Source organism: Plecotus auritus (assembly GCF_963455305.1).
Source record: "Plecotus auritus genome assembly, chromosome: 14".
In the NCBI taxonomy this organism is placed as follows: domain Eukaryota; kingdom Metazoa; phylum Chordata; class Mammalia; order Chiroptera; family Vespertilionidae; genus Plecotus; species Plecotus auritus.
The window spans coordinates 12665235-12690908 of record NC_137780.1 but is presented as its reverse complement, the minus strand read 5'-3'; the positions used below and the strand labels follow the sequence as shown (position 1 = coordinate 12690908).

At 43.3% G+C, this 25674-nt stretch overlaps 1 protein-coding gene across 1 annotated transcript in view; it reads right to left on the bottom strand.

Annotated features, from left to right (window-relative positions):
• WDR64 (WD repeat domain 64) overlaps positions 1 to 21523 on the bottom strand; it is a gene marked incomplete at both ends in the record, with an annotated part of 58975 nt that extends 37452 nt beyond the window's left edge. Inside the window, 10 exons of the mRNA XM_080651038.1 lie at positions 3358 to 3497; positions 7397 to 7476; positions 10088 to 10222; positions 12336 to 12550; positions 13925 to 14035; positions 15196 to 15225; positions 15484 to 15587; positions 16062 to 16164; positions 16749 to 16879; positions 21379 to 21523. Of these exons, the coding sequence (XP_080507164.1) occupies positions 3358 to 3497; positions 7397 to 7476; positions 10088 to 10222; positions 12336 to 12550; positions 13925 to 14035; positions 15196 to 15225; positions 15484 to 15587; positions 16062 to 16164; positions 16749 to 16879; positions 21379 to 21523 (1194 nt within the window). The remainder of the gene's footprint in view (positions 1 to 3357; positions 3498 to 7396; positions 7477 to 10087; positions 10223 to 12335; positions 12551 to 13924; positions 14036 to 15195; positions 15226 to 15483; positions 15588 to 16061; positions 16165 to 16748; positions 16880 to 21378) is intronic.
• Between the last annotated feature and the right edge of the window lie 4151 nt (positions 21524 to 25674).

The window sequence follows — 25674 nt, the reverse complement described above, 5'->3', positions numbered from 1 at the left end:
ACTCTGTCTGTTGGCTCAATTATTGTTCATTCATATCAGGGGGAAATAGTTTACTTAAAGGAACTGGATTTTTCCATCATTACAGAAGAGGAGGGAAAACATAGTATCTATTATTCTGTGAGAATTTGGAGAAATAATAAAATACCGAGTATGACTTACAGTGCAATAGAAGCCACGTTTTTCTTTACAGCATGGATTAGAGAATAGAGGGAAGACGTATTTTCGGTGGAGTGTTTCAAATTGCTCTGTCATGACTTAAGAAGATGGGAACAGCGTACTAAATGAGGGTTTTAAGACCACCCCTTTCTCCTGCCGAGGCATGTAAGAATTACAGAAAGCAGTTCTCTTTTCTTTTCTTTTTTTCAATCCTCACCCAAAGATATTTTTTTCCATTGATTTTTAGAGAGAGTGGAAGGGAAAGGGAGAGGCAGAGTGGAACACCAATGTGAGAGAGACACATGGATTGATTGCCTTCTGCATGCCCCCAACCAGGGTTGGGAGCCTGCAACCAAGGTATGAGCCCTTGACTGGAATCAAATCCAGGACCCTTCAGTCCACAGGTCAACACTCTATTCACTGAGTCAAACTAGCTAGGGCGAAAGCAGTTTTTAGAGATGGTGTAAATATAGTAACAGTATGGGGAAATAGGTTATTGGAGCTCTCCTTTGAGGAAGGAAAGAGAATTAACTTCTCGAATACATCTTGGATTGACAAAAGAGACTAGGAAGAATTAAGTCAGCAAAACTAGGTCAAGTTTACCCTTTGTCAATTGAAATAACGGTTTTCGTCTTCTCCATCTTCTATTTTTTCTTTTAGCAATTTACAGTGTGATTGAATTTCAGAAATAAGTGTGAGTTCATCAAGGATTATATCTCCTAGCATGCATCAGCCTTAAATATCTTTAAATTATAATAGTTATTATTAAACTATTAAATTTAGAATCTTTGTTGAGTAAATAAGTGATCATTTTATAAAACTACTTATAAAGCTTTCATAAGCACTTCTGTTCACAAAGGTGCTAACTTCTTATTTGAGACACATAATGTAGTTAATTGAGTTAAAAGCTTCACTATTGCGGATATAAGCTGGTCCTTCTGTGTAAATACATAAGGATGTCTGAGTCATGTGACTGAGTCATGTGACTTGGGAAGGAGCTTGGATTTATACTCCCTGTAGGCCAGTATTACTCAGAGCTTGTACTGACTTTGTTCTAGTAAACACTTTAAGAGAATAGCTAGAACATCGAACCTTATCAGCTGTTTATATTATGGGGTAAACAGGTATCATGGACTATGTATGAATTTAGGTTCAGAGCCTAGAATGAGGGGCAAGTAGGGGAAGAGCCTAAGAGTGGAATCAAGGAATGTGAAGAAATTGGTCTCTATTCAAATTATTTTTAATCCTATTGCTTGGCTGAGACACATTCACGGCTGGCAGTATTTTGACTTTAGGTGTACACTTTCTGAACTGTGGTTGGTGGAAACAGCAAAGGATGAGGCAAAAGAAGATTAGGATTTCAGTTCTAGCCTCAGTTTCCTTGTTTCTGAAATGGATTCAATAACACCAACATTCTCCACCTTATTGAGTTGATGTCAATATGCTTTGAAACCTGTGATTTTTTTATAGCGTAATTATATTTAAAATATATATATTTTTTATTGATTTCAGAGAGGAAGGAAGAGGGAGGGAGAGAGAGAGAGAGAAACGTCTATGATGAGAGAGAATCATTGGCTGCCTCCTGCATGCCCTACACGGGGGATTGAGCCCACAACCCGGGCATGTGCGCTGACTGGGAATCAAACCTCAACCTCCTAGTTCATTGGTCGATGCTCAAGCACTGAGCCACACCAGCTGGCCACCTGTATTTTCTTATGGAAAATTTTAGAATTTCTATGGTTTTATAGTCCACATTTAAAATCTTTAATCCACATGGAATGTATTTTTCTGTTTAGTATGAAGTGATGATCTGATTTCATATTTTCCTTATATGACTAATCTGTTTTCCCAAAATTTAATGAACAAAACCACCCTTTGCTCATAGATGTGAAATACTACTTTTATCATACACAAAATTTCCATACACACATGAACTAATTCTTGCATTTTCTATCTGTCTCATAGGTGGGTCTAACAGTTCCTGTATTGACTACTACTCTGTGTGATTGATTGTGGCTTTACAATATGTTTTAATGAGCATCTGACAGGGAAAGTGTCATCTTATAAAGATATTCTTCAAAGTTTTTGGATTTTTACATATTATTATTTTTACATTAACTTTAAACTTGGAAAACTGATACTTAAATAATCCTGATTGGCATTAAATATGTAGTTTAATTTGCCGGACACTATCCTAGAGTATAATATTCTTAGGCAGTAATGTAGAACATCTCTCTGTTGATGTTCTTAAATAAAAGTACCTCGGAACAACTTCACAGTTATCTTCTACTCATGGTGAATACTGCTTGTTAAGTTTATTTTTAGGTATTTCATAATTTTTTTGCTCTTGTAAATGCTATCCGTTCGACCATTTTTTTCCAACTGGGTTACTGCTCCTACATAGAAATTTATTTTTAAAAATTGCTATTACAACCAGTCACCTTATTAAACTTATTTTAAAGTTTTAAGCTGATTTTATTAAGATTTTCAAGCAATCCCATTACTTACAAATATAGTAATTTAGTCTCCTTATTTAGAATATTTATAGCTGGTTTTTCTTATTTTACCACATTGGTTAGAACATTTAAAACATGGTTTGAGCCCTACCTGGTTTGGCTCAGTGGGTAGAGCGTCAGCCTGTGGACCAAAGGGTCCTGGGTTTGATTCCAGTCAAGGGCACGTACCTTGGTTGCAGGCTCCTCCCTGGCCTGGGCCCTGGTTGGGGCTTGTGCAGGAGGCAACCCATCGATGTGTTTCTCTCCCATCCATGTTTCTCTCTCTCTTCTACTCTCCCTAAAAATCCGTGGAAAAATGTCCTTGGGTGATGGTTAATAAAACAAAAACAAAACGAAACACTGTTGGATAACAGCAGCAATCACAGAAATCCTAGCTTTTCCTGCACCTAATGATGACGATGTCTGTAACGGGAGGGCCTCTTGTGTTTGTTATGGAGGACAACACTGGCTCTCTCCCCAGAGCTGTGTCCTTTTACTCTTTAAACATACCCTTCCTGGTGCTGTAATCAGCCCAGACAGAACAGCGAGCTGGCTCATCAGTCCCTTCTCCACGCTGGTAATATTTTTCTCAGTGACTGTCAGCTATTTTAGGCAAAAACTGTCTGGATTCTAGATTTCCCAATAGTTGATTTTAAAGAAAAAAAAAAAAAAAGCTTCTTTCGTTTCGGTGTTTTCCGTTTGTTACCTTGGCCGAGGAAAGGCTGATGACGAGCTGGTCCTTCTCGTTGGTGACGATCTCGGTGATACTGAACATGTGCCCCACGAGCTTCCCCACGGGCTTGGTGCTGATGTTGGGGTGCCACAGCCGGAGCACCTTGTCATCTCCTGCAAACACGTGGAATGGTTGCTCCTTTTCTCAGGGGCACAGGGTTCACAGTGTAAGGTCTGTGTCTCCCCATTTTCTCCACCCCCAGCCCCTGGTAACCACCTTTCTACTCTCTGTTTCTTTGAGTTCAGTTTAAAACTATATATATATATATTTGCCCTAGCCAGTTCCGCTCAGTGGATAGAGCATCAGCCTGCAGACCAAAGGGTCCAGGTTCAATTCCAGTCCAGGGCATGTACCTTGGTTGCAGGCTCCTCCCTGGATGGATCCCTGGTCGGGGCATGTGCAGGAGGCAACCAATCAATGTGTTTCTCTCACATCGAACAATATTTCTCTCTGTCTTTCCCTCGCTCTTCTACTCTCCCTAAAAATCAATGGGAGGAGAGAAACCAAGATGGCGGCATAGGTAAGCATCTAAACTGCTGCCCTGCACAACAATTTCAAAACTACAACTAAAAGACAGAACGGACACCATCCAGAATCACAGGAAAGCTGGCTGAGTGGAAATTCTACAACTAGAAGGAAAGAGGAAAGCTCATGGAGAAGGAGCGGCAAAGAGCTGAGGTATGGAGACACGTGCATGCAGAGAGGAAGGGCGGGAGGAGTGCCTGGCTGGCTTTCTCTGGCCGGAGGGGGAAGGAAGCCCCCGACTGCACTGAACCCCAGTTCCGGGTAAAACCCCAAGGACCCAGGCTCATACAGGGGGAGTTTGGACTGTCAGGTAGAGAGAAAGGCACACGGAGACTCGGAGACTCGGAGACTTAGGGGAGCCGCAGCGGCAGGGGTCTGGAGGCGCGAGTGTGCACAAAGACTGACTGCGGAGGTTGCCACAGGCTATCCCTAGCGGAAGGGAGTCGGAAGCTCCTGACTGCACTGAACCCCAGTTCCGACTGCACTGAACCACAGTTCCGGGCGAGCCCCTGGGGACCCACGCTCTTACGGGGGAAATCTGGACTGTAAGGCGGAAACTCGGGAACCGCGGAAGGCAGAGGTCTGGAGACTCGTGCGCAAGGGCAGGGCTGATGGGAAGCCAAGACTGTCTGCTCCGCCCTGAGACTCTACCCCTTCCAAGCTGAGCACAGAGGCTTTTGCAATCTGGCAAAGCTAATCCTATAAGGCTGTCTCCAGCACCAAAAATCTCCCAGTGTAGACACAGCTGATCCTCCCAGCCAACTGGCCTTTAGGTCAATTCCTCCCAGTGATACCAACAACAATCAAGACTTAACTACAACAAGGCTGTACACACAGTCCACAAAGGGGTGCACCAAAAGTGTCCACCTCAGGTTAACTGGGGAGGCTGACCCACTGGGCCATATAGGAAACCTAGCACACAAAGCTACCCTACCAAATCAGGGAAGTAGTGAAAAATGGGGGAACAAAGAAACAGATCACAAACGAAAGAAATGGAGGAAAACAAATGACTGGATATAGAATTCAAAACCACGGTTACAAGGCTTTTCAAGAATATCCTAGAAAAGGCCAATAAATATAATGAGACCCTCGAAGATATGAAAAAGGACCAACTAGAAATTAAACATACACTGACTGAAATAAAAAATATTATACAGAGACCCAACAGCAGACTAGAGGAACGCAAGAATCAAGTCAAAGATTTGAAATACAAAGAAGCAAAAAACACTCAACTGGAAAAGCAAAAAAAAGAAAAAAGAATCCAAAAAGTTGAAGATAGTGTAAGAAGCCTCTGGGACAACTTCAAGCGTACCAACATCAGAATTATGGGGGTGCCAGAAGAAGAGCGAGAGCAAGATACTGAAAACCTATTTGAAGAAATAATGACAGAAAACTTCCCCGACCTGGTGAAAGAAATAGACTTACAAGTCCAGGAAGCGCACAGAACCCCAAACAAAAGGAATCCAAAGAGGACCACACCAAGACACATCATAATTAAAATGCCAAGAGCAAAAGACAAAGAGAGAATCTTAAAAGCAGCAAGAGAAAAACAGTTAGTTACCTACAAGGGAGCACCCATACGATTGTCAGCTGACTTCTCAACAGAAACTATGCAGGCCAGAAGGGAGTGGCAAGAAATATTCAAAGTGATGAATAGCAAGAACCTACAACCAAGATTACTCTACCCAGCAAAGCTATCATTCAGAATTGAAGGTCAGATAAAGAGCTTCACAGATAAGAAAAAGCTAAAGGAGTTCATCACCACCAAACCAGTATTATATGAAATGCTGAAATGTATTCTTTAAGAAGAGGAAGAAGAAAAAAATAAAGAGAAAAATTATGAACAACAAATACATATCTATCAACAAGTGAACCTAAAAATCAAGTGAATTAAAAAATCTGAGGAACAAAATAAACTGGTGAATATAATAGAATCAGGGGCATAAAGGGAGTGGACTGATAATTCTCAGGGGGAAAGGGGAGTGGGGGGTGCAGGAAGAGACTGGACAAAAATCGCACACCTATGGATGAGGACAGTGTCGGGGGAGATAAGGGCAAAGGGTGGGGTGGGAACCGGGTGGAGGGGAGCTATGGGGGGAAAAAGGAGAAACAATTGTAATACTCTGAACAATAAAGATTTATTAAATTAAAAAAAATCAATGGGAAAAAAATCCTCAGTTGAGGATTAACAGAAAAAATTTTTAAAAATGTATCAATTTCAGAGAGGAAGGGAGAGGGAGAGAGACAGAGAAACATCAATGATGAGAGAGAATCATTGATCAGCTGCCTCCTGCACGCCCCACACTGGGGATCAAGTCTGCAAACCAGGCATGTGCCCTGACCGGGAATCGAAGAACCATGACCTCCTGGTTCATAGGTCAATGTTCAAGCACTGAGCCACACCTTATGAGGAGGTACTGTTATGAACTTCACCTTACAGATGAGATTGAAACTTAAAGAGGTTAAATAACCTGCCTAAGGCCATACAACTTGCTAGTAAGAGAGCCGGGATTTGTTCCTAAACAATCGGACTCCAGAGCCCAGGCTCAAAGCCATTGCACTAATTAGAACCCCAGCATCCCAGATGAGCAATCTGAGGCCCAAAGAATATTCCTGTCTGTCCTCCACCTTTCCCAGCTTCATATAGCATCATCCTGGCCCTTACTCTCAGCAGGTAACCTGGTTTCCCATCTTCTACCCTACTTAGCCCTTAAATGTTGGCATTTTTTAAGGCTCTATCCATGGCCTTCTTCTCTGTTGACTCTGAACCATGACTCTTGACTTTTTGGTCATGGACCCCTTTTGATGATTTGATAAAATTTTGAACTTTCTGGAAAAATGTACCTAGACCCACAAGTGTACTTAGCTTCAGGGGCTACCGGACTCCTGGAAACCCACACCTGGGTCCCAGGCTAAGAACACATGCGCTCACACATTGAAATAAGTTCTAGATACATTAAAGAACTAAAGTTAAAATGTAAAAGGAAACAATAAAAAATAGTATTGAAATACAGAGGAATTTGTTTCACGTATTGTTGGGCTATGGAAGGTCTTCTAAGAACCCAGAAGCCACCAAAAAAAAACAACAAAAAAAAGGGCCCTAGCCAGTATGGCTCAGTGGCTAGAGTGTCTGCCCATGGATTGAAGGGTCCTGGGTTCGATTCCAGTCAAGGGCCTGTACCTCGGTTGGAGGCTTGATCCCTGGTCAGGATGAGTATGGGAGGCAACTGGTCAATGTGTATCTCTCACACCCATGTTTCTCTCTCTCTGTCTCTCCCCCTCCTTTCCATTCTCTCCTCGGGTGAGGATTAACAAAAACAAACCAACAAAAGGCAGACAGTTTTGACTTTATATACATGTTTAAATTCTCTAAAGGTTTTTCCAGCAGTAAAATGATACAGCTTTATGAAAATTCTATGACTGTTCATTAAGGAGAGCACAGTTTGCAACATAGAAAATCTCTGTGCAACATGGACTGTTCTCTCACCTCCGGTGACAATGACATTGGCTTTTATACAGTAGCAGAAAGTGTTCGCTCCTCTTGGCATGGAAAACTCTCTGACAGGCCTGGGGAACACAAATCTGATGTCAAACTTGGGTTTTCCTGAATGAAGCTACTTCTAATTTAAGTAGATCATGTTCAATAGGGCTCATTTCTCAGATGGTTATAGATCCTTTTACCCATAGAAAATACTGTAAGTGATTATTAAATCCTCCCTGACACACAGGTTTATTTACTCCATAATGCGGTGATATTAGCACAACACTTTGTATTGTTTCTACTGAAGAAAAAATTTCCAGCCCAGTGGGCATGGCTCAGTGGTTGAGCATCAACTTATGAACCAGGAGGTCACGGTTTGATTCCCAGTCAGGGCACATGCCCGGGTTGTGGGTTCAATCCCCAGTGTGGGGCGTGCCATTAAGTTGGGCACTTTATGTGAGTTAACTTAGGTAACACACACACACACACACACACACACACACACACATTGTTATTGTTTTATTTACTTCAGAGAGAAAGGGAGAGGGAGAGAGTGATAGAAACATCAATGATGAGAGAGAATCATCGACCAGCTGCCTCCTGCACGGCCCACCCTGGGGATTGAGATCGAAACTGGGCATATGCCCTGACCCGGAATCCAACCGTGATTTCCTGGTTCATAGGTCAATGCTCAATCACTGAGCCACTGCAGCCGGGTAACTTTTATTAGATTGTAAGGTAGGTATTCCACTTAAAGATGGAAAGATTGAAGAAGAGCTAATAGCCAATGGTAAAGTAAAGGTCACACAGCTAGCGAGCACTAGGACTGAAGCCAGCTCTGTCTGGCTTCACAGCAACCCTACTGAAGGGCATTGCATACTTTCCAATTAATAATCTACCTCTGAATTGGGTAATTGATAAAAAAAAATAACCACCTGGTAGTTATTGCACAGTTTTGGGAAATTGTCAGGCTATGGAAGGGTGAAAGTTTCAGTATATGTCTTGCAACAGGCCAACATGCTCTCCGTGACATAATTAATAATAAGTGCTCATTTTGCTGATATAAAATTTCGTGAAATTATCATACAAAATGATAACCAGGATAAATACTCATTTTTGAAATGGAATTTTTTATTGAGCGGAGTTCATTTTCAGCTTTTTTGGGAGCCGTGCTAACTCCCATTTAACAGCTGGCCCATTACGGACTGGGATAAACGTGGTTTCATCTGGCTCAGCTCAAGACGCATTACAGGAGTTACAGGAGCGGGAATATTTAGAAGGAGAGGGGCCCAGGGAAGCCATTGAAAAGCCCAGTCAGTTGACTGACGCCCTGACCATTGCAAAATGGATGCTTTTCAGAGCAAACGGAAAGTGCTGGCTAGTTGGGGAAAACAACAACGCACCTTCTAGAAAATCTCAGTGTTTACAACCACCAAGCACCAAATCTATGGAAAACTATGGACAGTAGGCATTTAAATTCTCTCAGTACTATTACATAAATTAAAAATACATAACATTAGAATGTGTGTATATATGAATTTCCAAGAACTTCATGGAAAGTGAGAATTAACATTGGCTATGAACAGAACTTTAAAGAACACCACCATTTAAGAGCAAATATTAAAAAAAAGGAATCACAGGAAAATATAGTTATGGATATACCTGTCTTGATTTATTTCAATCGATTATAGCAACAAACAACAAATGAGCCTAACTGTTGCCAGGAGAACCCATCGTTGGCACAAATAATTTCAATTTCCTCCTGAAAATCGAATCTTGTCAAACAAATGGAATAATTAATGTTGATTTTTCTAACAACCAATTTGATAGCTCCAAGGCTGCCATGGGCTTATCTATATCTATAAAAGCCTAAGTGACCGTTTGATCGTTGGACTGTTTGACCAGTAGCTATGATGTGCATTGACCACCGGGGGCAGACACTCAATGCCGGAGCTGCCCCCTGGTGGTCAGTGCGCTTCCACAGTGGGGCACCACTCAGCTGACCAACAGGTGCCAGATGCCAGGCTCAAGGTTGGCGAGCGCAGCTGTGGTGGCGCAAGCCTCTCCTGTGGACACTCCCCATGCACGCCCTTCTCCCATCCGGACTGGGACCAGGATTGGGACCAGCATCGGGACTGACTGGGCACGAGCCTGCGGCCACTTCTCAGTCATGGGTGCTCGGGTATTGCCCTACAACAGGCGCATGGAGACCACAGTGGAGTGACAGCAAGCCTACCGAGCAGCGGCAGTGGCAGGCGCAGCAGGGCCTGGATGAGCAAGAGCAGCATGGCGCCAGGCCCTGGCTTGGGCTCCTCTCTGGCCTCCTGCTGCTTCGCGCACTACTACATCCCCCTGGTTTCAGCCGATCCCCGCAGGTCAGGCCGAGGGACCCCACTGGTGCACGAATCTTTGTGCACTGGGCCTCTAGTCAATTATAAAAAGCCTGAGGTGAGCACACCCAAGCCTTTCCTTTCCCCCTCTTTTTCCCTCCAGGGCATTACCTTTGCCTTCCTCCCTCCTAAGCTCCAGGGCCCTTCTTCTGCCTCTGTCGCTTGTTTCCTGAGCCCACGCAGCCCAACTGGCTCACTTCTTTCTATCTCTGTAAGTCTCTAAATAAACTTCCTCTTGTCATTTGAAAAAAAAAAAAAAAAGCCTGAAAGTTACAGAATATTCATGTACATAAACTATTGTACTTACGCATTATCCTCAAGTCGCTTCAAAGATTCCAAAACTAATGAATGAACACTGTCTAAGGAGCAGGATCCAAAGCAATTTAGGGTTGTAATAAATCTAATTTTCATAACCCAGTCATTATGTAGCTTCCTTTTAACACTGGGAATTAAAAGGAGAAAAAAAAGGGAGGGATCATGTTAGACATACAAACACATCATGTTGAGTGTCTATTTGTCATTTCAACTTGACTTTAATCAAATTGCAATTCTGAACTAGAGTAAAGCCTGCATATATAATACGGCCCTATGCATTATATCACTTTTAATTATTTAATTAAAATTTCATAACCTAAATCATTTACAATGGGAAAATAAAAGATTATCATCACATTTTGAGCTATAAATTCAGAATTTAAAAAATAACATAGAAGAATTTCAGTCCAATATTGGTAAAAAATTCTGATCATCTAAATGAAGAGCTGTGTTTCATATTGTTTTATATCTTATATGAGTCTATTCATTTTTATATTTTCCAATGGCTATTGATGTTTAAATCAATAATTCCCCTATTGTTAGATACTGGATATTTTACTATTAGAAATGACACTGTGGTGCTCGCTTCAGCAGCACATACACTAAAATTGGAACGATCAAGAGAAGATTAGCATGGTCCCTATGCAAGGATGACATGCAAATTTGTGAAGCGTTCCATATTAAAAAAAAAAAAAGAAAGAAAGAAAGAACATTGTGCCCAGCCAGCATGGTTCAGCAGTGAACCAGGAGGTCACGGTTAAATTCCAGGTCAGGGGACATGCCCAGGTTGTGGGCTTGATCCCCAGTAGAAGGCATGCAGGAGGCAGCTGACTGATGATTCTCTCTCATCATTGATGTTTCTCTCTCTCTCTCTCCCTCTTCCTTCCTCTCTTTGAAATCAATTAAAAACATAAATATATTTAAAAGAAATAACACTGTGATAAATATATATTTTAACACATGGGGACCCCAGGTCCCAATGCATAAATGTTTATGAAAGAAGACACTTGATGCCTCTGCCCAGGTGTTTTCTGCAAAGGGATCCACTCATAGCCACTAGCACCAGGAGTGGGTGAGTGTGCCCATCTCATAGCATCTTCTTTATGTTGAATCTTTTCCAATTTTATAAGAGAGAAATTATATCTAATTTCAAGTGGCATTTCTTTGATGAAGAGAGAGGACGCAGTATAAAATTTGTTTTTCTGCCAGTAAGAGAGACATATGCCTTATTGTGAAATCTTCAGACACTACAGTTCTGAAGAAGACAATGAAAGTCACTCAGGACCTCATCGGTTGGAGATGGTTGTCGGCAGCATTTTTGCCTGCTGAGCACTGGGATGTGTCTTGACTATCTGTACCGTGTGTGCCTGTGTGTGAATTACCTGTTCATGACCTTTGCCCATTTTTTCTCTGGGGGAATTGCTTTTTAAATTGAATTCTAAGACCTAAGAAAGAGTATTAACCTATTGTCTGTCATATTTGTTATACATATTTATTCCAGTTTATTTACTTTACATAGGTTATCTCTTGAGGCCCACAGGTTTTATTCTGTGTAGAGTCAAATCTATCAAACGTTTTCTTTGAATTTTATAACCATTGCTCTTGTTTAGAGTCTTCTTCCATATTTAAATGCTAGTAGTTACACAGATCTTTTATAGCTTTCCATAATTTAATTTTTTATTTAACTCTTTAATTTATTTAAGTGCCTATAGATTTTAATTGTCAATAACACTTAGAATAGGAATTTCAGTGGCTACTTTTCTGTCTGTCTTCCCTTAGTATTGTAAGTCCCTCGAGGTACGAGGCATTCCTTGTTCAGTTTGATGTTTCAGATCTTTACCCTGTGGTCTGACACATCCTTTTGACTACATAAATACTTTTGTTCTTATTGTGTGTGTGGTTTTGTTTTGTTTTGTTTTTTTGTTAAACCTCATCCAAGGATATTTTTCCACTTATTTTCTTTTTTAGGGAGAGTGGAAGAGAGAAGGAAAGACAGAGAGAAAAGTCAATGTGAGAGAAACACATCGATTGGTTGCCTCTAGTATGAGCCCCAACAAGGGCCTGGGCCAGGGAGGAGCCTGCAACCAAGGTACGTGCCCTTGACCGGAATTGAACCTGGGACCCTTTGGTCCGAAGGCCAGCACTCTATCCATTGAGCCAAGCGAGTTAGGGCTTAACTACATAAATCCTGGAACAATGTCTGTATTAAAACAATTGGACCACCCGTGTGATACACTGACCTTTTGAAGTCCTTGGAGTCTAAGACCTGATTTTGTAATTTTTTTTTGGCCTTTGTCTGCTTTAACCCGAAGTCGTCCGTATTCACGGTGAATTTGTTCACAAACCCGCCGTCGTCCCCCAGCAGGATGTCGTCTCGGCAGAGCTGGTCGGACAGGGGCACCACGCACAGGCACAGGAGGCAGTGGTCCATCGGCTTTATGACGAAGTAGTTTTCCTGGGAACAGAAGAGCGCTTTTCGTAAGTTATCACATCGCTCCAAATATCTAAATATTAAATTTAAATACTGTCCCTATTTTTAAAACAATTTTTTTAATTAATTTCAGAGAGGAAGGGAAAGGGTGAGAGAAACATCAATGATGAGAGTCATTGATCAGCTGCCTCCTGCAGGCCCCCTACTGGGAATCAAGCCCACAGCCCAGGCATGTGCCCTGACTAGGAATCGAACCGTGAACTCCTGGTTCATAGGTCAATGCTCAAACACTGAGCCACACCAGCTGGGCTGTCTGTATTGTTTTTAAAAATATATATTTTATTGATTTTTTACAGAGAGGAAGGGAGAGGGATAGATAGTTAGAAACATCGATGAGAAAGAAACATCAATCAGCTGTCTCCCGCACACCCCCCACTGGTGATGTTCCCGCAACCAAGGTACATGCCCTTGACTGGAATCGAACCTGGGACCCTCCAGTCCGCAGGCCGACGCTTTATCCACTGAGCCAAACCAGTTAGGGCTGTCTGTATTGTTTGATAAGTTTTACCTCTGGCCCTAGCCAGTTTGGCTCAGTGGATAGAGCCTCAGTCTGTGGACTCAAGGATCCCAGATTCGATTCTGGTCAAGGGCACATGCCTGGGTGGCAGGCTCCATCCCCAATCGGGGAGGGGGGGGGTGCAAGAGGCAGCCAGTCAATGCTTCTCTCTCATCATTGATGTTGCTATCTCTCCCTCTCCCTTCCTCCCTCTAAAACAGTGGTTCTCGACCTTTCTAATGCCGTGACCCTTTAATACAGTTCCTCATGTTGTGGTGACCCCCAACGATAAAATTATTTTCGTTGCTACTTCATAACTGTAATGTTGCTACTGTTATGAATCGTAATGTAAATATCTGTGTTTTCTGATGGTCTTAGGCGACCCTGCTAGCGGTTCTCAACCTGTGGTTCACGACCGGAGCTGCTGTAGAGCCTAAGACCATCAGAAAACACAGATATTTACATTACGATTCATAACAGTAGCAACATTACAGTTATGAAGTAGCAACGAAAATTTTATGGTTGGGGGTCACCACAACATGAGGAACTGTATTAAAGGGTCGCGGCATTAGAAAGGTTGAGAACCACTTCTCTAAAATCTATAAAAAATGTATTTTAAAAACAACAAACACAACTAATAACAAAACTCAATACCCCCAACATTAAATACACACTAAGTGGAAAATATTAATAGTAATGTTAATGCTGAAATCGATTATTGAGTTAAATCCCCTCATTTTACATATAAGGAAACTGGTCTTCCATAGACAAAGGTGGTGCCCATATCCTCCCGGCAGGAAAAAGACAATCTCATTTCTTTGAGTATTTCTCTCATTCGGTACCTGGCTGCTCCCTTGAGCTTTATAATCCCAGACGATGATGGTCCTTTCCGTGGTGGCAACAATTCGCTTCAGCTGAGAGAGGTAGTCACAGCCTGTGATCCAGGAGGTATCCTGATCGGAAAGCACGGCATTGGAGCGGGTGTAGGCTGTGTTTCGTCCTGTCCATGCAATGGTTACTGACAAATAGGTTGGGTACATGAAAAGCCCTGCTTTGCCCCCTTATTTGCAGAGGAGCCTCCCAATGTCTCCTCTGGGACGTCGGGAGGAGGGGTGTCATCTTCTCCCCCCTCACCTTCCGGAGTTCCTGAGCAGCAGCGTGGGGAACGGGAGCTGGCGCCCGCACAGCTCTGGAAGCACACAGCGGCTGGCAGAGCGGTCATCTGCGTGCCCTGGCCACGTCGGCAAGAACAGGGACACACATCGAGACCCGCTTAATCCAGGTCTCTGGCCCTGCAGCCATGCTTAAAGTTTTTAAAAAATGTATGCTTATTGCCCGATCAGTGTGGCTCAGTGGTTGAGCATCAACTATGAACTAGGAGGTCACTGTGGGGCGTGCAGGAGGCAGCCGATCCATGATTCTCTCTCACCATTGATGTTTCTATCTCTCTCTCCCTCTCCTTCTCCCTTCCTCTCTGAAATCAATAAAAATATATTTTAAAAAAGAGAGAGAGAGAGAAACAAAGGCGTAGAGGCCTGGAGAGAAACCGGACTCTCCCCTCGCCCACCCCCCACCGTCTGGCACCTCCTTCGCAGTTCAGTGCACTGGGTGCCAGCAAGTAGGCAAGCCAAGCATCCCCGTCTCCCGTAAGGCATGCTGGGATGCCGGGAGCAAACCGTTCTAGCTTTACACCTGCCACTGGGTTGCTTTCCAATTAGCAAAATGGATTAAAGAAATTCCAACACTCCACTCGAATGTTTATGCTGTTTTCAAGTTTTAAAAAAAATGTTTTAAAATTACTTCTATTGGCTGTTCCTCACAATGTGGGTTGTGTCCATTGTTTACATTCCCGAGTCGTGGGCGAAGCTTTAAATGGAAGCTTCCGGGAGTGATCAGTTTCCAATCAATTCTCTGCGATCCATTTAACTCCACAGAGCGGGATCTGGGTGCCTTTGCTGTTGCCCAAGGTTCAGCTGTGGTCCATACACCTGAACGCACAGTCTATGAAAACATCTTATCCTCCCAGCATGTTACGGAGCCCGTGATTAGTGATGGAGGCACCATTCTCCTAGGCCTACATGTGACTTATTAGGAATCTGTAAAATGCACTTACTGTAACCGTGGTGCTGGTCTGCACTCGCATCTGTAAACAAAGGGAGAGAATATAGAAGCCCAGTTGGCGCTACAGTTACAGGTGAGAATGCTGGCCGAAACAGCCGCTCTCCCCTCGGTTCAATCCGCTTGTCATTTCCTCCCCCACCACTGTCCACCCTGCCTCTCCTCCCTCGGAAGCATCCAGCTCTGTGGAATCGCTCTGTTCTGTGTGCTGTCTTTAAGCCAGGTGACGGCTCTCAGGGTCTTACACGTTACTAGCGTGGGGGGAGCCCAAGATTTACATTACCTGGTTGTTAAAGACTGTTATCAATCCTCTCTGAGAAGCTGCTATTAGTAAATCCAACTGGGGGATCTTGACCATGCACTTAATCACATCCCGTCTCCGACTCCCTGTCAACAGCACAATATTCAGTTCAACTCCCAGCAGTAAAGACCCTAAAAGTCACTTGTTCGGTTTGTTAAAAAAGAAAAGGAAGCAACCAACTCATTCTCAACAGAGAAACTACTGCCCCCAAGAAGGTGAACACAGGTGCTTGGGTATGTGAATGAGTCTCCCGCTTTCTGTGTCTAACACACACATGTACGTGCGGTACAAGAACAGCTGCACACACAGTGCTGTGGGGTGCGGGAAGGGCGCTGGGAGGGGGTGGGGGTGAGAGGACCCACCATTAGGTCCTTTAGAGCAATGACAAAATTTCAAACTCAGCTGCAGGTACAGTTTCTTCTGATATTGCATGTGGAACTCTCACTTATAAAGGAAATAAAATGAAAAGGGGTTCTATGGAAATGTTATATTCCAATGTTGGTTTTTGAGGAAATAGTTTAACACCCATATTCATTTGAAAGGGAAAGTCATACTATCACCTGTAATTACGACTCGCTGTTTTCTAGACACAAGGAAAACCAAATTTTCTTCATCCATATGGGAAGAAAGAGGATCTTCTTCAGAGGAGTAATATCCAAAGATCTAAAATCCCAAACGACACATGTCAACATGAACACTATTTCAGAATCCACTGCGAAGTAACAGATTGGACGCTGCTTGGATTTAAAGTCTTGGTTTAATGCTCATGACCTTGCCCAGCCGCTGTGGCTCAGTGGTTGAGAATCAACCTAGGAACCAGGAGGACATAGTTTGATTCCCGGTCGGGGTACATGCCCGTGTTGTGGGCTTGACCCCCAGTGTAGGGCATGCAGGAGGCAGCTGATCAATGATTTTCTCTCATCATTGATGTTTCTATCTCTCTCTTCCTCTCTGAAATCAATAAAAATATATTTTCTAAAAAAGGTCAACACCTTGCTTTGTAAATTGTCAGAAGGTCCCCATAGGAAGAGAAGGCAATTTAATACATTCAACACACCGTGTGGTGATGGTGCATGATCCTTAAGCAATCCCTGATTTTCCTTTCTGATTACTGATGGATGGACCAGGCTGGTGTCCCTGCTCAGACTGGTCGTTCTATTGGGAGCTGGCACTTTGGTTTAATTATTTTTTGTAAAGAAGAAAGAAAAACACTACATGCATTTCACACTGGGAACAGGAGTGGCTACCTCACACCAGTCTGTGGGCGCATCGGGGTTGTTGCAGAGTTTCCTGTAGAAGCATTTCACGTCTTGATTCTTCACCTCCAGACCGAAGAGGTCCTGGACCGCCGCAAAGAACTTCTCATAGTTAATCATGTCTGCGTGGGAACAAGAGGCAAAAACATGGCATCAGATTCCAAGCGCTGCACGGCCTGTGGCGGCGGCCTCTTCTACTTGTAATCTGCTCCGTTATTTCACTCTACAAAAGCTCGGTTCTTTTGCACTTTATGTACTTTTTTAAATTAAAATTTTTTTTTTATTGACTTCAGAGAGGAAGGGAAAGGGAGAGAGAGAGATAGAAATATCAATGATGAGAGAGTATCATTGATCAAGCCCGCAATCCGGGCATGTGCCCTTGACCAGAACCGAACCCGGGACTTTTCAGGCCAACGCTCTATTTACTGAGCCAAACCAGCTAGGGCTCTTCCGCGCTTGAAAGGTTTTCCTTCCATTGGAAATAGAACTAGGGACTTGGCAAAAGATTACGTAGTCCGAAGAAAGTATTACTTTGGTGTCTAGTACCTCCTCCGTAGCTTATGTTGCAACTATTTTAGGAGTTTGGTTCAGGAATACTAGTACGAAGATCAGAAATGAGTCTCAGTTTCCTTATTGTTAAAAGTCTTACCAATCAGGAGTCTCTGCTAGAATTCATCTTAAGTGAGCAAAGAGACCTTCTTGATTGGTTCTCTGACACTGTGAACACACAAGTACACACACACACACACACACACACACACACAACACGCCATTTTTGGATTTTGCCAAAGTTGGTGATTCATGGGATATGACAATTAAGTCTAAGGACAAGAAGTTAGACACAAAAATGTACTGAGCAGCCTGGCTGGTGTGGCTCGGTGGTTGAGCATCGACCTATGAACAGGAGGTCACAGTTCATTCCCAGTCAGGGCACATGCCCGGGTTGTGGGCTTGATCTCCAGTATGGGGCCTGCAGGAGGAGGCAGCTGATCAATGATTCTCTCTCATCATTGATGCTTCTATCTCTCTCCCTCTCCTTTCCTCTCTGAAATCAATAAAAATGTATTTAAACAAAGAAACAACCAAAAATGTGGCCCAAGTTGGTTTGGCTCAGTGGATAGAGCATTGGCCCATGGACTGAAGGGTCCTGGGTTTGATTCCAGTCAAGGGTCAAAGGCACGTACCTCAGTTGCAGGCTCAATCCCCGGCCCTGGTCGAGGTGCATGCAGAAGGCAACCAATTGATGTGTCTCTCTCACATCGATGTTTCTCTCTGTCTCTCTCCCTCTCTTCTACTCTAAAAAACCAATGGAAAAAATCCTCGGGCAAGGATTAACAAACAAACAAACAGTGAATGTATGGCAGAATTAGCAATCTGATGAAAGTCAAGATTACATTTCTCCCTTCTCAATCTGTCAGGTCAGTCCCTCTGTCATAGAAGGTAGTTTGTCTAGTATTAGTTTGTCTAGTAGTACTTAGTCTTTATCAAATTTATACTTTATAAAATATATACTATCTACTATAATATCTGTATAAAACATATATATATATGTATAATTTTCTCTCTCTTAGGTGTATATACATATACTATGTATACATAAACTATAAAGGAATATATGGATGGATACACACACACACACACACACACACACACACGTACCGATACTACAAAGGAAAGAGATTTTTCAATAGGCTTTGTGATTGCAAGCTTTTACATGAAAACAAGGTTAGCTTGCTCTGGGCTAGCCTGGGTGACAAAGTCTTCAATGCATTCCAGGTTCAACGATGAGGGGGACGGGGCAGGACCCACGCACAGAGAGCAACCTCAGTGGTTCAAGTGCATCAGGCAGATTCCTAGATGGCAATCCAGGGCACTGAGCGCTAAAGATGGCTTTGCTTGGGGAAAGTGTGGAAGTTTTAAAAGGAGAGGACGTTTGATTTAGGTCTTGAAAGAGGACTAAGAGTTTACTGGTACGAAAAGAGGAAGAATGACACCGGGGGCAATGACAGGCGCCAAGTCAGAGTCGGTGAGAGTAGAACATGCCTGGAGATGCTGAGAAGTTTATGTTAGGACAGAAGGTGCATGAAGGGAAGTTCCAGGAAGTGAGGCTGGAAAGGTAGGTTGAGGCATCACTGAGTAGCCCTGGATGCCAAGTTAATGTATATGGATTCTAGAGGTGAGCTAATAAGCCAAAATTGTGGCCATTCTAATTTTTTTTCTCAGCAGAAATATAGAGGGAGGTGCCCAGTGTGACTCAGTGGTTGAGCATTGACCTCTGAACCAGGAGGTCATGGTTCGATTCCCAGTCTGGACACATGCTCAGGTTGCAGGCCTGATCCCCCAGTGTGTGGTGTGCAGGAGGCAGCCAATCCATGATTCTCTCTCATCATTGATGTTTCTATCTCTCTCTCTCCTCTCCCTTCCTCTCTGAAATCAATAAAAATATATTTAAAAAAAGAAATATAGAGGAAAGAAATAACTCTTGGCAAGGAGACTATTATATTAAGAGGCTGTTGTAATAACCCCAAGTGAGGTACCATGAAATAGTCTAAGATTTACCAAGATATCTGGCTTAGGAGACTAGGTAGATGGTGTCTATGCTTAAGACCAAGAGAGAAGACAGGCAAAGTTCAAGTAAAGAGAGGCAAAGGAGGAACGAGGGAGAGGAAAAATAAGAGAGCGGTATGATGAGAGACACAGGAGAACGTTTCTGGGAACAGCTAACTGTTAATGCAGTGAAATGGCCAGGAAGCTGGAAAATGAAAACAGTGTATTGAACTTGGCAGCCATAGCAGGTGATCAAGTACCCCGATAAGAGCATTTTCAACTTCAGCAAACTCTGGAGGAAAGCCGGACGTGGGTAGATTGAACGTGAGGTGGCGATGCTGTGGAGAATGTGGTGGAGAAGCAAAGACATACAGTGGTGGTTCACAGGGAAGAGAAAGTCAGGTCGGGCTGGCTGGGTATATGTTTAGTCTGAGAGGACAAAGCCCGTGAAAAGGGAGATTTTGACGTTGCAGCAAAGGGATAGCCTTGGAGGGGAGCGGGGGTGGCAGGAAGGACAGGGGGTGCTTTGGGAGGAAAGAGTGTTTGTGAGAATTCTTGTCCTTTGGTCTTTTCTCTTATGATGCTGGGAGCTTGGCTGAGAGGAACTGATATCCCGTAGAGGATTCTGGAAAAGTGGTAAGGGTTTGAAAAATCAATTCCAGAGAGAGGGAAAACACACTACCTAGGAAAAGGAAAGCTTTGTTTAGAAAGCCTAGCCAAGTTCACCATCATCTAACCCTGAGTCTCAGCTCTAACACTCGGAAGTTGAGTGACTTGGGCAGATGAATGTTCTGTACCTCTCATTTTCAAATAAATAACATTGGGATAACAGCACTGATAGTAAGATTTGCCTATTAGAATTTTCACCAGAATCAATTGAATTATATTTATTAAAGTGACATACATTTTTGAAAACTATTCAAATAATATCAATTTGGATTTGAACACCTGAAGTTACCATCTTCACTCATTTATATTTTAAATGTTTTTTTAAAATATATATTTATTGATTTCAGAGAGGAAGGGAGAGGGAGAGAGAGATGGAAACATCAATGATGAGAGAGAATCATTGATCAGCTGCCTCCTGCACACCCCACACTGGGGATCAGCCCACAACCCAGGCATGTGCCCTTGACCGGGAATCAAACCGTAACCTCCTGGTTCATAGGTTGATGCTCAACCACTGAGCCCCACTGGCCGGGCTCTTCACTCATGTATGACTGAACAGCCTGGCACGCTAAGAGGCTGGCCATGCTGATCCCTCAGCAGTTAGGTGGACCCTGCCCCTCTCCTGGCAGTAGATGGATCTCTCCTGCTGCTCTCGTACTCTGCCGCCAAGCCTTACCCTCCTCTGGTTCCTCCGTGCCTGAGGCTGCACACCACACCACTGCCTGGAACCCTGACTATGGGGGCACACTTTCAGTCCTTTTATTTCTGCTGCGAACAGTCCTGGCAGATGGCTGTCCACCATATTCCCTGACTTGGCATGCTCAAAATCATTCCAGCCTAGAGACTCAGGGAGAGACCCAGACAGAAACTCTGTATGGACTCATGACTCCCTTAAGTAAAGAGATGGCAGGGCAGGCCCTGGCCAGCTCGCTCAGTTGGTTAGAATGTTGTCCCACTATGCCAAGAATCTCTGGTCAGGGCACATATAAGAAGCAACCAATGAATGCATCAATAAGTGGAACAACAAACTGATGTCTCTCTCTCTCTCTCTCTCTCTCTTTCAGTAAATAAAGTTAAAAACTTTAACAAGAGACAGCAGGATAGCTCACACGTACTACTGAGTCCCAGATCCATCCATGGTAGATCCTGTAGAAGAACCCTTAGATGTCATTTAATCCAACCCCCTAATTTTATACTTGAGAAAATTAAGGTTCAGACAAGTGAAAAAAAATAAACAAACTTCCCCAAGATCACTTAGCTCTCAGGACTGAGACAGAACGAGGAGTCAGGCCCCCTATTTGGTGTCTTTGCTATTAAGCTGTGTTGCTTTTCTCCGGTGGCTTGAAACATTTTCCATTTCTAATCAACAGGCTCAACTGGACCGCCCTGGAATCACCGATCTTACCTTCTTTTTGGGTAAACAAGCCCGCTCTTTCATCTTTTTTCTGGGCAGCTGTACGTTCAACCAGCTTTTCGAACCCCCGTAGGGCTATCTTGAAATTGACCACCTGAAGTGCAGTGTTGAGACGCTTTTCCTTCCCAGGATCCATGGGGACTCAGGGAAGCTTTTATTTCTGTACAGAAAAAAAGAATGCAAATTTGCCAAGTGGGATAACCTCCCCGTTGTCACGTTGCCTTCCTGCTGTCTCAGTTGCTCTAGGACTCATTCCTTTGATCTTACAATCCCATTCTGTGGGTAGGAGGAGTCTGAGCCTTCACCAGGATGTTGGCAGGGAGGAACCTGACTGAGGCCTAATGCACGGCACATGGGCAAACATTTCAGGGAGATCTGACCTCACAATGTGACCAGGGTCCTTCCTAGGGCACCCACTGCATCATAATCTCTCTGTATAAGGAGGAGGCTGAGATTTATTTTCCCACCAGTTGACTGTGTGTGTGTGCATGTGAGTCTACAGTTCCAGAGAGGGAAGAAGAATGGGTCAAGACCAAGAAAGGAAACTGGCATGACTTTCTCCCTTCTTTATCCGCTCTCAATCCTTTGCCTTCTTCCTCAAGGCATCTTGGAGAGTAACATTCACTTTTTTTAAAAAATTATATTTTATTGACTTTTTACAGAGAGGAAGGGAGAGGGATAGAGAGTTAGAAACATCAATGAGAGAGAAACATCCATCAGCTGCCTCCTGCACACCCCCCACTGGGGATGTGCCTGCAACCAAGGTACATGCCCTTGACCGGAATCGAACCAGGGACCCTTCAGTCCGCAGGCCGATGCTCTATCCACTGAGCCAAACCGGCCAGGGCAACATTCACTTTCATTCTTGCGGCTGCCTTGGATAGGAAAGCATGAACTTCTAAAAATGAAAATGTATTTCAGCATCTGCCATTTCTGTCACAAATGGAGACATTTTTAGCGGTCAGAAGAATAAAAATGCCTCCTTCAGGCATTGTCCTTTAGCGAAAATAGCAAACTGAGCCAGGAATGGGGAAGGGTGAGCTTCTGAATGAGAAGTAAGTTCTTCAAGGGGTTATTTATTGAATGAGAAGAGGATTTTCTTCGTATCTTCTTTCCCCTCTTCACAATCTCCAGTACTACAATATTGTTTACTCCAGTTGCTGTTGAATCAAATTTTTCAATCTTCAACCCTTTATGGGAAGGAGAAGTTATCTAATATTTCATCAATAATTAGTTAAAATCCTATGGTCTAGGTCCATGGTCGGCAAACTGCGGCTCTTTGGCCCCTTAGTGTGGCTCTTCCACAAAATATCACAGCCTGGGTAAGTCTATTTTGAAGTGACGTTAGAAGATGTTTAAGTTTAAAAAATTCGGCTCTCAAAAGAAATTTCAATCGTTGTACTGTTGATATTTGGCTCTGTTGACTAATGAGTTTGCCGACCACGGGGCTAGGTGACATAGATGAAGTCCATCTTTAAAAACATCTGCACAGTGCCCAGCCAGCGTGACTCAGTGGTTGAGTGTTGACCTATGAACCAGGAGGTGATGGTTCAATTCCCGGTCAGGGCACATGCCGGGGTTGAGGGCTTGATCCCCAGTAGGGGGCATGCAGGAGGCAGCCAATCAATGATTCTCTTTCATCATTGATGTTTCTATCTCTCTCTCCCTCTCTCATTCTCTCTGAAATCAATAAAAATATATTTAAAAAACAAAGAAAGAAATTGCATAAGAAGAAAAAAGGAGTGGGGACAAACAGATTTAAAAGAACTTCTAAGATGCACTAACCAATCATTGTGTGTAAACTTTATTTGGATCTTGACTCAACCAAACTGAAAAATAATTGCAACACTTATGAGACAATTGCAAATTGGAACACCAACTAGATGTTTGATGATATTGAGGAATTACTGTTTATTATTTTAGATGTATTATAATTTGTTATGTTGCTATTTATGTGATAGTGTATATTAGAGCTACATACTGCAATATTTACAGATAAGCATTCAAATATAAAGGAGAAAAGCTGTGCCAAATAATGCTAATAAGGTACATAACATGAGGACCGAAAGTTAAGCACTGGGATGTGGATTATGTTGACCTTGAGAAAAGCTACCTGAGTGGTACAATGGATTAAAGACAGATTGGGAGGAAGGGATGCGGAGAGGGTAGGCATGCATACATGTTATAGCACTGGCTTTTGGGAATATCTTAAAAGTGGATGTTGGGACAATTCATAGCTATTAGGCTATTTCCAGAGCAACAGGATGTATTTCTCAATTGCAAAAATGATATAACCACAAACTTACAGAACATTAAAAGTGATCACCAATATTTCTACCATTCTTCTAAAACTACTGATTTTTTGAATACCGCCTTCTAGGCCCAGGCCACATATTCTCATGATTGTACGCAATCTCAATAGAATTATGTACATTATGTAAATATTAATGTATTATTTCATAAAGCTGTACCCATGATTCTAGTATCCTTTACAAATATAATTTTTCCTTTTCATTTTATGTGCCTTATTAGCACTATTTGGCACAGCTTTTCTCCTATTTTTTCAGTCAAATATTTTATTACTTATTACATATACATGATTATGGAAGGTGACTGATATAAAAATTCTGAAGCAAACACACTTCTAGCTGTGTAAGGGAAGGAAGTAGTGTTACCCCTGCTAGGAAAAAAACAGGGTCAGTGGTTTCCCTGAGCTACGATGGCTTCAGCTTCTCTGGGTCTTGAGAGAGCCGTGTGTGGAAGTTGGTGGGAAAGGCCATGACACAAGCCTGCGGTTAGGTCTCAGCTGGTCGGTGACATGGCCCAGGGACCGGCCATCTGGTAGAAATCCTCTTAGAATAGGTAGCTCTGCACTTTCTGCTTCTGAGTTCACCACAGCCAACTCCAGTTCTCGGGATAAAGAGGTCAAGGAAGAACTTCTCTGGGGTGAAATGAGGATTCTTAGGTGATGCATGTGCCGGCGCACAGAGAGGGGGCAGGACTTCCCATGGGCAGGACGCTAACTGACCAGGTACTGGGAGGAATCTGGGCCATACTCACACAGGCATTTTCAGGATAAAAACATGACACACGAGCAGAAGGCATCTTTTTATTTTCTTAATGTTTTTATTGATTTTTAGAGAGAGAGGAAAGGAGAGGGAAAGAGATAGAAACATCGATTGGCTGCCTCCTGCACGGCTCCTGCCAGGGATCAAGCTCGCAACCTGGGCGTGTGCCCTGACTAGGATTTGAACCGGTGACCTCCTGGCACTATTTGTTGAAAAGATTGTCCTTTCCCCATTGAATGGTCTTGACATCCCATTGAAAACCACTGACCACATACGTGAAGGCTTCTATTTGTTGTTGTTGTTGTTAATCCTCATCTGAGGATATTTTTCCGTTGATTTTTTTTAGAGAGAGTGGAAGGAGGGGAGAGAGACATAGAGAGAGAAACATCAACGTGAGAGAGATACATCGATAGGTTACCTCCCGAATGCGCCCTGTTGGGGACCCAGAATGGAGCCTGCAACCGAGGTACATGCCCTTGACCAGAATCAAACCCAGGACCCTTCAGTCCACCAGCCAACATTCTATCCACTGAGCCGAACTGGCTAGGTCTGAAGAATTTTATCTTTATTCTGTTCCTTTGGTCTGTATGTCTGCACTTGCTTTTTAGGTTATAATTTTGCCATCATCCTATCATTATGTAATTCTGATAATAAAACTTATCATTATTGCAATAATACTTATATTAACACTAGAGGCCGGGTGTATGAAACTTGTGCACTCGGGGGGGGGGGGGTCCCTTAGCCTGCCCTGCGTCCTCTCGCAGTCCGGCAGTTGGACATCCTTAGTGCTGCGACAGAGGCGGGAGAGGCTCCCACCACCGCTGCTGTACTCACCAGCCAGTCGTGAGCCCAGCTCAGGGCTTCTGGCTGAGCAGTGCTCCTCCTGTGGGAGCACATTGGCCACCAGGGGGCAGCTCCTGCATTGAGCGTCTGCCCCATGCTGGTCGTCATAGTGACCGATCTTTCTGCCATTCAGTTGATTTACATATTAGCCTTTTATTATATAGGATTGCTTATTTCGGTCAAGTATAATATATATCCTCAAGAGTCTGGTGAAAATAATAATATCAAATTCTTACACATTTGTCCAGAACATCCTGTTCCTCTTTCCTTCGCTGCTACTATTACTCTGCATGGTGGTTGCCTGGTCTTCACTCTCATAAAGTAAAAGCCAAAGCCCTCGCCTGAAACGAACCGTGACCTCCTGGTTCGTAGGTCG